Below are 12,251 nucleotides of genomic sequence, written 5' to 3'. Positions count from 1 at the left end.
CAATATGCCATTACAGCAGATAGCATCTTGGTGCAGGTCTTTCCCACACTCCGGTCACAGCTTGCCCCCAGCAGCCTCTATTATCTCCTGTATTGGAGGCTCCAGATGGACACACGTCTATTGTCCTCGCTGCTGTGTGATTGGAGGCTGAGTGTGGGAACCTCTTGTAAGTCTGCTCTCCACACGTTATTATTCCGGGAGAGGAGTATATAGAGGGGAGGCTGCTCACTAGTAGTCAGACAGCTCCTGCCTCACACAGCACAAGTCTACAGACCCCCAGACACTGCACCATGGCTCCATGCAGTGTGAGGACCCTGGATCATCAGGCTGGTGGCCAACTCAGAAAGGTAAGAGCCCCCTGTAGTGACAGCGTCACCCCCATATCTCTGACCTGTTATTACACATCTACCACTATTACACTGCAGGACGTCTCCTCCTAGTCTTATAATACACAGGCTGCTGTAATACTCCTGTATAGGACTGGAGAGCGAACATGATCACTGGATACTGGAGCACTGGATTAAAAATATATTTTTGTTTTCTTCAGCTGAGGAAACCGGTGATCGAGAAGATGAGGAGAGATCGGATTAACAGCAGCATTGAGCAGCTGCACATCTTACTGGAGAAGGAGTTCCAGAGACATCAGCTACCCTCCAAACCTGAGAAAGCCGATATCCTGGAGATGACGGTCACCTTCCTGCAGCGCCACATGGCGGAGAGAAGTAAGTGTCCTGTCCCGGCCCCTCACACCCCTCAGATTGCAGCAGGTGATGGACGCTGTCACTGACATGTATGTCTCTCCTGTTCTAGATGTCACAGCCTCCAGCCAGGCCCAGAGAGAAGGCTTCTCCACCTGCGTCCAGGACTCCATCACCTTCCTGTCCCAGCACAAACAGACCGAGCTCCAGATCCAGCTGCTGCAGAACCTCCCTGGGGCTGTATCTCCTCCTACATCCCCCGTCTACCAGACCCCCAGCAAGCACAGCCCCCTGGACAGCAGCAAAGCCTTGTGGAGACCTTGGTAACATGGACTATAATTTTGGACTGTTGAGCACTTCCATTGGAATATATTGCACTGAGCAGCTATAGGTCACTATAGTATTTGATGGTAGATATATATAATCTACTGTACTATTTATAACTATGTTATATTATCACGAGAGTCCTAGGCATGATCTGAGGATGTTCTAATAAGTCTTCCATGAAGAGCCTGTGCTGGGGAACCAGCTGAAGGTATGGGTATCCCAAAGGGGAACAGCCAATCCCTATATACTTTGGGGTTCATTTACAATCAGAAATACGCCTATATTAGTTGTATTTCTGGTGCAGATTGTGGCGCAAAGGTTATTTGCGTTGTAATGTGCAATTTTTATTTTTCCCCTAAGCACTAATATAGCACCCACAGAAGTCTGAGGCCTGGTGTACACATGCTTCTGGTTTTATATGTAGTGCCTATGTCTCCTTATATTCTTACAGCAGAAGTAACCTCATATGTGGCACCAGTGGCAATAGCCTGGTTATTAAAGCATACTACATAGACTATCCTAGTAAATGACACCTATAACGATGTCTAGCAGGATATATGTAGAACTGTATAAATATGCTCATAGAGGATGGGAAATAAGACATTGTGTTTGTGTATATATATATATATTCCAGTATCTGGAGTTAAGTGAATATGAGTACGGTATTGTTATGTCAGGCTCTGTAATGGGGCAATGGCTGTGGTATCAGCATAATATGTGCTGGATTATTACTGAATATCATTGTACATACATTCTAGAGTATGACCAAATGTATGAATATATTATTCATGACAAAAATAATAAAATAACTTGTGTTGAGCAGTTCTGTTTCCTCATTCATTATTCCTAGAAGAAATTATATCAGAACAGTATAAATTATCTATTATCTATATTTGTATATCATTTTCTGTTAGAAAACAAGCTAAAAGTGCCCATATGCCTTATAGCTGCCAATTGACATCTCTCTCTCTCTCTCTCTCTTTTTCTCTCTCTCTCTCTCTCCCTCCTTCTCTCTCTTTTCTCCCACATACATGTGTGTATTTGTTGTCAGTGAGGATGTGAGGATAGAGCAGAATGCTGCTGTCAGGCACCTCTGGTGGAGAGTTTCTTCTCAGGAGAACAAATGTATGGGGCACTGAAATTCAAGGAGCTGATCCTCCCTGACATCATTTGTCATCAGAGACTCCAGAGCGCCCCATACACATTAGATTGTCAGTGGACCCCAACAAAGACAGTGGGTTGATCCAAGAATATATTCATTTGTATGGGGGCCTGAACTCAAATGATTATAGAGTTGACTATAAAAAACAAAAAAAAACTACCTTTCTTTGATTTCTCGGCCAATTTAATTGATCAATCTCTGCCTTAACACGAACCACTCTGACAAATATTACACCATATTCACAAAATGCTTTTAGCCACAGCCTACTGAATGCTGGTTGCTAGAAATCTTTATCCCTTGTACTTTTTAGCTGTTCATAGACTATTTCGGCAGTTGCTCCACAGAGCTACATATCTGCTACAGAACAGGATGTCTAGACCTCAGGTCTGGGAACAGAATAGGTGTCAATGTCACAGTTATGTGTCACATCTTCTACATCAAAGGGGCTCAAGTTGGGATCCCTAAGAGAAGAGGACAGTGTGTTCCCAAACTGACTGTCGGTAGAATATTGGGGGAGTGTATAGATTGCAGTATGTCAGTTTTCTGGTGCACAAGTCATAATTCTTTGCTCCTACATAATTTTGTCCAAACATGTGACTTTTTGCACTTTTATGACTGTCAGAAGGATGCATCAAATTTATTAAAAGGCCTGCACCTCTTACTAAATTTGGTGCATCTCACTCCTGTCCCTTTTTTATTATTAAGAATGATGTATGAAATGCCAATCTTAATAAATCCCCACTTTTTTTACTCTCTCACACCATGATCAGGCCCCAGGCATCCTGCCATTAATCTTATTATTAGGTATAATAGCCAGACTTAATTACAAATCTTGGACAACACCTACAGTGTCTTAAATTAAAAAATCAGATACCTTTTCTTTACTCCAGTGCTGTTTTCTGAAGCGCTCCTCCAGTACCCCTCCTGCTGTTGGCGTAATTTGGCGCATCTAGGGTTTCTACCCTTTTTTCCAACATGCTCAACAAGGAGATGTGGCATAGTGGGAAGGGGCAGAGATTTGTGGGAAAGGGGGCTCCACAATTCTGGCATAAAATTCGGTCTTGTTGAGGGCCAGTTTACACTGAGTTTTTTGGTGCTGATTTTGGCGTGTTTCCACCTCAATATTAGCTCCAAAAAAACACCCCAAAACGGCCTCTCATTCTTTTCAGTGGGAAGTAGCACTTGCTTTTTTTTTTTCAAATCTGTGTTAAATTTTCCATTATAATGAATGGGAAGTTTAAAAAAAGTTTCAAGTCCAGGCGTATATATTTGTCCATTTTCCACACATTTTTTTGTGTGGACCTACGCCAAATACCTGGAGCTGAAAATGCAGCTTTGTATTGAAGTGAACACTCATTGGTTAAAAAAGACGTCAAAAAGCTCATCCAAAAATGCACAAAAAACATGAAAAAATTATCTAAGGCCGAATGCACACGGCCATGTTTTACGGCCGTGAGCGGTCCGTGGAACCACGGGCTGGATTCCTGCTGAGAGCAGGAGTGCACGGCGTCATTGGTTGCTATAACGCCGTGCGCTCCCTGCTGCCACCTGTTGTGCTTTTTCATAAGTTTAAACAGTTATACTTACTTATTTTAGTTATAATGGGTATTCATTGCCTTTAAGAGCAATGTTGATTTATATTCACTATTTTGTATGAAGTTTCATGTAGGCCAAAGTAAGTCCATGAGAAGATTACTGTGCTGTTCGAAAACTAGTGTTATTGTAACAATATATTATACATTTAGAAAGTTAGAAGATACACCGCACCTGCAGATTCTGAGGCTTTATTGTTTTTCCTATCTGAACATGAATTCCACAGTGTGAGAATGGTCTAGATGTTCCTCAAAGTATATATTCATGTATCAAAGTTTGTCCCTCAGCCCTGAGACAAGGCCCCAGATGTCAGAGGTGTGAAGTGTTGAAAATATTAGGCATGTATGAGTTAACCCTTAATGGTATGATGCTTATTGCTTATAAAACAGTGCCATCTAGATATAAGCGGTTAATACTACATCAGTAGCAAAATTGCATTCTGGGTAGTATTATGACGTCATGTTCCTTATCAATGCACACACCCCTCCAACAATGATTGGAAAGTTCCAAACTCGGAGGGCGTGTTCATCTGATAAGTTTTGGGTTAAGAAACCAGTTACCAAAAGAAAGGGGGAGGGAGAAAAAGAAAAAAAAGAGAAACAAACATTTGGATTATAGATCTCTGGAAAATCATTTGGATTATCGGGAAAAACTCTTGAGGGCTGGCTGCCCCAAGACTCTGCACATCACTTGACCCTTGGGTAATGTATATTTTGTTTTATGTAGTATTGATCTAAATTAATTGGCTTGATACTTAGCCAGATACCCGCTCACTTGCGGACGTGTAACGTTAGTTGCTACATCCGTATTTTCTCTGATTTCAGTTACGATGCATATAACTGAAACAAGGGGATAATATTGGAGAAACTCTTTGTTGGGAATCTTTGAATTCCCTAGTTTTATATCAAGCCAATAATTTATACGTTTTGTTGCAATACTACCATTATCTGAAAGATTGGTCATCATTTTTGGGCGGAGCAAGGGCTCGTATCTGCCATCTTCTTGATTGAGTTTTCTGCATAATCCATTGATTGTATATTTCTCACAAAATTTAAAGCTGTATTGCATAATATTCTTGTGTTGGTTGAGTAGTGTTTTGGTGGTATCATATAGTGTTGAATTCTGGGTACTGCATATCATTGTATATTATTGAAATTTATGTTGATTCATTTTTGTTTGTATTTTAACCTATTGCATAATAAACCATTTATATTTTTGCATAGACGCTTGTACCCTGTTTACTGATTGCACAAAATAATCAGGTTCTTGATTGAACTCTTTGAGATGTTTATGTCCATCTAACGGGTCAATATAGTTTGCATAATTTTTCTTTTGACCCGATAATTTTTTTTTTATATTGATATAAAGCATTTGCTTTATATACCCGACACACCGCAATACAGTAATACAGTGTATTACTGTATTGCGGCGGCAGCAGGGAGCGCACGGCGTCATAGCAACCAATGACGCTGTGCGCTCCTGCTTTCAGCAGGAATCCAGCCCGTGGTTCCACGGACCGCTCACTGCCGTAAAACATGGCCGTGTGCATTCGGACTAAAAAACATGCATGGATATTTTCAGCGTGTTTTAAAAATCCGTGGTGTGAACTTCCCCTAAGCCGACCAACATGGTATAGACAGAGAAATGCGTCTATCACTGCTGCAGATTTATCATCCACCCTGAGCCCCTGTGATAAATGATGCAGGTCTAGGCCTCCTGTCTAAGCTTCCACCATCTATAAGATTGGTAAACCAGGGTCAGTGTGTCTTACCACTAGTGTTTCCTTCGTGGCATTTTTCTCATGTAAGACTATTAAAGGGAGTCTTTCACCTAATCTGAGCGTTTTAGACCTCTCATATCAGGTTATAGACTCTTTGACGCTCATTACAATCGTACCTTTCTCTTCTGTGTCCCTCATCCAGATCATGAAAATAACACTTTTTAAACTTATGCAAATGATCTTCTGAAGGTGCCCAGGGGCGGCGTTACTGGGCGATGTGCCCAGAAAAACACACCACCCGCACCTGCACACTGCTCGGCCGATTATGGGCAGAGGAACCGCTTTTCATATTGCGCATGCGCCAGCCAACTAAAGACAGCCGGACGGCGCATGCGCAATATGAAAGGCTGTTCCTCTGCCCATAATGGGCGGAGCAGTGGGCAGGTGCTGGCAAGTTCCTAGCCCGCCGTCCTCTGATGCCGCTCGTGACGTCCGCCGGCTGGAGGTGTGTTTTTCTGGGCACATCGCCCAGTAACACCGCCTCTGGGCACCTTCAGAAGATCATTTGCATAAGTGCATAAGTTTAAAAAGTGTTATTTTCATGATCTGGACGAGGGACACAGAAGAGAAAGGTACGATTGTAATGAGCGTCAAAGAGTCTATAACCTGATCTGAAAGGTCTAAAACGCTCAGATTAGGTGAAAGACTCCCTTTAACAAAAATGCCAGAAGCAAAAAAAAATATTGTTTGTGTGTCCTGGGTTTCATATTTCTCACAGACCTCCAGCTAACATCTGAAGCTGCCTTTTTTAATGGGAAAAAAACATAAAAGTGCAGAGGAACGCCAGTAAAAACCTACATGTGAAAGCTGAAACCTGATTCTAGTGGAGGGTGCCCTTAAAACTGGTGACACATCTCTACACAAAAGTGTTATTTGTAAAGATCTGCCAAATGGTTCAAGCAGCATTTGATACATTTGGAACAAATTATCTCAATACAAACTCAAAGAAAACTGAGTTAAAAATTCCCCTCATGATAAATCTCCCTCCGGTGTATATAGAATCTAATACAGTCAGAGGTGAAGCTTTTACATGGAATGTACAGAGAGCAGCCCCCGAGAAAGGAGCCAAGATCACACACAGTGACCCCCCTGCCTCTCTTGAGGACGAGGAGGTGTCACTTGTTAGCCGTCTCTTATCACACCGCCATATCCTCTGTCTCTGGAGACCCACAGCACATTGGACAATAGTAATATATCTCTGTGGCCACATACAGTTGAAACCAGAAGTTTACATACACATATTTGTATACACATAATTATTATTATTATTATTTGCCAAATGTCAGAATAATGAGAGAGAGAATGTTTTAAGGCATTTTTGTTACTTTCTGAAAAGTCAAAAGTTTACATACACTAAGATTACTAAGCCTTTAAATAATCCTGGACTGCCCATATGATGATGTCATGTGTTTGGAAGCTTCTGTTAGGTTTGTTGGCAACATCTGAGTTAAATGCACGCTGCGGTTTGCTTTCCTTCCTGGGATGCGGAGCATGACCCACAATGCAAGGCAATGGGGACGGGTCCGTTTTCTTTAACATAATAGAAAACAAATCCGTCCCCCATTGACTTTCATTGGAGTTCATGACTGATCCGTCTTGGCTATGTTAAAGATAACACAACCGGATCCATTCATAACGGATGCAGGTGGTTGTATTATCAGTAACGGAAGCGTTTTTGCTGAACTCTGCCGGATCCAGCAAAAATGCTGGTGTGAAAGTAGCCTAAGGCTATGACCACACGGTCAGGTTTCTGCATGCAGTTTTAGAAGCCAAGACCAGGAGTGAATGCAAAAAAGAGAAGTTGTATCTGCCCTTTATACTTTCTCTTCTTTTATGATTCACTCCTGATTTTGGCTTCTAAAACTGCATAAGGAAGCTGACTGTGTGGCCAGACCCTAATAGACTGCCAGCTCTTTAGGGCAGGACACTAAATTGTAATGTTTCTACTTCATTTAACATCTAAAAGTGTGAATTGTATGTTTAGTCTTTTATGCATTTGTTCTAACTGAATTACGTGTAAATCTTATAATGCGGTATTATGGTATAGATAGCCCTTAGTATTTACACAGGTTCTTATTATTGGCGGTGATGTGTCTGACAGGTTAGGAGGATCTCCACTTAAAGTACAGCATGTAATCCCATCCATGCCCTGAGCAATATGCCATTACAGCAGATAGCATCTTGGTGCAGGTCTTTCCCACACTCCGGTCACAGCTTGCCCCCAGCAGCCTCTATTATCTCCTGTATTGGAGGCTCCAGATGGACACACGTCCATTGTCACCGCTGCTGTGTGATTGGAGGCTGAGTGTGGGAACCTGTGCTCGCTCTGATCCTCACACATCATTATGCAGGAGAGGGGTATATAGAGGGGCTGTCTGCCTCCCTGGCCGCACATCACTGACATCCCATCTACAGGGAGGACACTGCCGCACACTGACCGATGGCTCCTTACAGCGTCAGCCTCATCCAGAGCCCGGCTAATGATCCCCTCACCCAGCAGCCCAGAAAAGTAAGTGCTGATCTACCACATCTCCTCCTCTCATAGCATCAAATGCTTCTTCACCGCCATAAAGGTGCATCCACTGCCGCATGTAACTAACCGACCCTTATGTCTTCTCTGCAGCTGAGGAAACCGGTGATCGAGAAGATGAGGAGAGACCGGATTAACAGCAGCATTGAGCAGCTGCGCATCTTACTGGAGAAGGAGTTCCAGAGACATCAGCTACCCTCCAAACCTGAGAAAGCCGATATCCTGGAGATGACGGTCACCTACCTGCAGCACCACATGGCGGAGAGAAGTAAGTGTCCTGTCCCGGCCCCTCACACCCCTCATATGTTTCTTACTGAGAGCAGATTGCAGCAGGTGATGGACGCTGTCACTGACATGTATGTCTCTCCTGTTCTAGATGTCACAGCCTCCAGCCAGGCCCAGAGAGAAGGCTTCTCCACCTGCGTCCAGGACTCCATCACCTTCCTGTCCCAGCACAAACAGACCGAGCTCCAGATCCAGCTGCTGCAGAACCTCCCTGGGGCTCACACTATGACATACGGGGCTGTATCTCCTCCTGTATCCTCCATCCACCAGACCCCCAGCAAACACAGCCCCCTGGACAGCAGCAAAGCCTTGTGGAGACCCTGGTAGTGACTGGATCCTCTGGTGTGGACTGATCTCAGAGCTATGTACCCCCGTATACCTGAGAGCTGGAGATGGGGTGGATTCTGCCTCTCACTAATGTCTCACCATGAGATGGAGAAGAAGTTCATTCTGGACATGGTGTAATTACTACGTGATTTACTAGTCCTTCCTATTATCTGCCGTCTGCTGCAGCTCTCCTGTATGGACTTGGTTCTATATTGTTATAGGAGTCGTTGTCTATGTAGTGTATGTATATATCAGACCTCCAGTGCAAAGCATTGTAGATTAATGGAGGTGAGACCTCCGGCCTGATATATACAGTAGATACTATGTATCATACAGTACTATAAATTGTACAGACTTCTATATAGTAATGTGTATATTCTCACTGAGGATGAAACGTTGTCATATTCATTGTATAAATATACTTTGTGTAGCGCCTCATAAAACTATTAGTGATAACTGTTCTCTACTGTATATTATGTTATGTTTATCTGATAAATTATCAGAATATTTTAAATTCTATGAATTGTTCAGTATGTGATGTACTATGGAGCTTTATGTTCCATGATTTAATATATTATATGGTATGTAATATTTGCAGTAAATGTTAGAAAGTTGTGTATAACATACATGGTAATCTGCTATATTTGCAGGTATTATATGAGTTGTAGTACTTGTCTGTATTATACAGTGTTTGCAATTGACTGTTTATTCTTTGGAATCGACAATGTGAAATATATTGATATAAAATAAAGGAAATAAGTTGTGTACTGGCTGTATATATAGAGTAATAGTAAAATGCCACGTGCATTGCTTGTATTGCTTGATTTTGGCCTTAATTGTGTCACAGTCAATAATTGACTGTGCAGCCGCCAAGTCCTATGGTAGGGGCCTCCAATCTGTGACTCTCCAGCTATTGAAAAACTACAACTCCCAGCTTACAGGGCATTCTGGGAGTTTTCGTTTTGCAACAGATGGATATGCACACATTGGAGACAATTGTTCAGTATAGTATACTGGTCCTTCTCTCCTATGGGGATAATTGCTAGGTTGTAACTGATCTGTTTTGCAATATTTGCAGGAATTACTCCAATGTTCAATACTTTGTGTATATTGATATGTAACCGGTGCCATTCAATTTAGTATGGCTGGTATGCAATATTTGCAACTACTGCTTATCATTTATTGATATTTCCTAGTATGCAATATGTGTGAGAGGTGTCAGGAGTTCATGTATAACTTGTATTGTGGTATGCAATATTTGCAGATACTTCATATTTCATAAATCTGTGCTTGTATATGATTGCAGATTATAAACAATAAATATATATTTTCTAAACATGATGCTTTATTTATGTCAAAATGTCTTAAAATCATCAATTGAGTCCCAGTCCTATAGGGACTGCCCAATGTCGTGCAGTGTTCAGTAGTTGGGGTCTCATAGACAAATCATTGATTACCATTTATTTTCTGAAGTCCAATCCTCCGTATGTCATTACTAATCCACAGAACACAGATCTGTATTATGGCTCACAGCTCATCTCTGGTTGAGAAAAGTCACAATATAAAATGTGTTTTGCTCTGTATAAAATATCTCCAAAATTATTTGAGTAAAAATGTAAGATCTCCTTGGGTGTCTGCTGTGTCTGCTCTGGAGCACAAGCCATCTTTTGCAACCCATGTATGGCACAAATCGGGAAGGGGTTAAAGAGGACCTCTCACCTCTCCTGACATGTCTGTTTTAGTATTTACTCCCTTTCCCCATGTAATAACACTTCTGGGGCATCTATTCTCATGACTCTGTGTTGGGCCATTTGTTTATTAGTCCTTCTATAAGTTATACATGGATGGTGTTACCAGTCAGGGAGGGCGGCTGACACTATCCGGTCAGTGCTGCCAGTGGCAGATTGGGCAGGGATAAACCCTACTGGTAACACCCATCTGGAGCTTCATTGCAAACTGCGAGTAATTCATTCATAACTTCTCGCAGGAATAATAAAGGAACGGCACAATTGATGCTCCAGAATTATTATTACAAGTGGAATGCAGGGTTTGCTATAACAGACATGTCAGGAGAGGTGACAATCCACTATGGGCATATTAGTGATATGTTTTGCTCCCTAACCTCCCAATCGCGCTGGTCTTAACCTGAAGTGTGTGGACGTAAGATGCACATAGATTTACGCCATAATTCATTCCAATTTTTTGCAATCACATATGGTAAATCTATTGGGCCATGGAGGCCACGCCCCCTCTAACTTTATCTTATCCATTTTAAAAAGTGACAAGAAAGTGCAAAACAGTTAAAAGTCTCACATTTTGTCCAAACTGTAGCTTTCACGTGAATTTGCAGCCTCTGTGCTCCAGAATACTCTTGTACAGTCACTGATAACTTCACCCCCAAGTTTTGCTGGAGCGCTATCCTAAAGAGGAATTGCACCCCCGCTGTAATAACAAATCTGGAACATTTATTCCTATGACTCCATATTTATGCACTTATATAGCGCTACGATATTCCACAGCGCATTACAGACATTAGCATCACGCTGTCCCCAATGGGGCTCACAATCTAAGGTCCCTATCAGTATGTCTTTGGAGCAGCTCTTTATGGAAAGGACTTTTGGACATGTTTTCCTCGTATCTAGGACGCTTGGGTATGGGGAAGGGGAGGGGGGGGGGATGACTACTTTGTTTGTCTTATAAAATGATTTGAAAATCTCAATAAAAAATAATCTGATTTAAGTATGTCTTTGGAGCAGTGGAAGAAACCGGAGTAGCCAGAGAAAACCCACGCAAACAAAGGGAGAACATACAAACTTCATGTAGATGTTGTCTTTGGTCAGATTCGGACCTAGGACCCCAGCGCTGCAAATCATCAGTGCTAACCACTGAGCCATCGTACTGCCCCTTTTTTCATTCCTTTACTATTCCTGTTAGAAATTATAAATGAATAGCTAGCCGTTTTCAAGGAAGGTCCAGATGGGTGTTACCAGTTGGGTGTGTGTCCCTGCACAGTCTGTCACATTACAAACTTCTGGCAATTCATAACTTCTAGAAGGAATAATAAAGGAATGGCACAACATGGAGTCATAACAATAGATGCTCCAGAATCATTACATGGGGGATGCAAGCAGTTATTAAAACAGGCATGTCAGGAGAGGCGACAGGTCCTCTTAAAAGTGACATTACACAATATTTAAAAAGAGGGGTGGAATAAAGCGTACAAATATAGGGCCCATTTACTAATCCTGTTTAATATGTACACAGTGTAAAGATGCACCAGATAAGCAGCACCCAGAGTTGTATAACATGTCAAGTGTTCATTCCTATGGGAGAGTTCAGGCTGACAGATCATTAAGATGCATAAACGTATTCATTACCTATAGATAATATCTCATTGCACTTAATTGGATTATTTTCTATAATATAAATGGTTTCCCTATAAATCAGCTATGTGTATGATGATATCTCCAGCCTCCACACTGCCCAGTATATCTCCCTATTTGATGCTGAGGATAATGAAGTGTCACTGGGGTGTCAGGAGTCTCTTAT

At 42.0% G+C, this 12,251-nt stretch overlaps 1 protein-coding gene across 3 annotated transcripts; it reads left to right on the top strand.

Annotated features, from left to right (window-relative positions):
* Positions 1–227: 227 nt before the first annotated feature.
* LOC122926851 (transcription factor HES-5-like) lies at positions 228–8,926 on the top strand. Of its 3 annotated transcripts, none has more exons than XM_044278353.1 (3): positions 228–347; positions 548–722; positions 811–1,797. In XM_044278353.1, exons 1-3 carry the CDS (start codon positions 291–293, stop codon positions 1,023–1,025), a joined length of 447 nt encoding a protein of 148 aa, XP_044134288.1. In that variant the 5' UTR covers positions 228–290; the 3' UTR covers positions 1,026–1,797. The 3 variants fall into 3 exon arrangements, with proteins under 3 accessions (XP_044134288.1, XP_044134287.1, XP_044134286.1); XM_044278352.1 differs by lacking the exons at positions 548–722; positions 811–1,797 and adding exons at positions 8,184–8,358; positions 8,467–8,926 and having other exon boundaries at positions 244–347; XM_044278351.1 differs by lacking the exons at positions 228–347; positions 548–722; positions 811–1,797 and adding exons at positions 7,970–8,069; positions 8,184–8,358; positions 8,467–8,926.
* The last annotated feature ends 3,325 nt before the right edge of the window (positions 8,927–12,251 follow it).

This window comes from Bufo gargarizans, chromosome 2 (genome assembly GCF_014858855.1).
Source record: "Bufo gargarizans isolate SCDJY-AF-19 chromosome 2, ASM1485885v1, whole genome shotgun sequence".
Taxonomy (NCBI): Eukaryota; Metazoa; Chordata; class Amphibia; order Anura; family Bufonidae; genus Bufo; species Bufo gargarizans.
The sequence above is the reverse complement of the archived record's forward strand: the minus strand, read 5'-3'. Positions and strand labels throughout refer to the sequence as shown.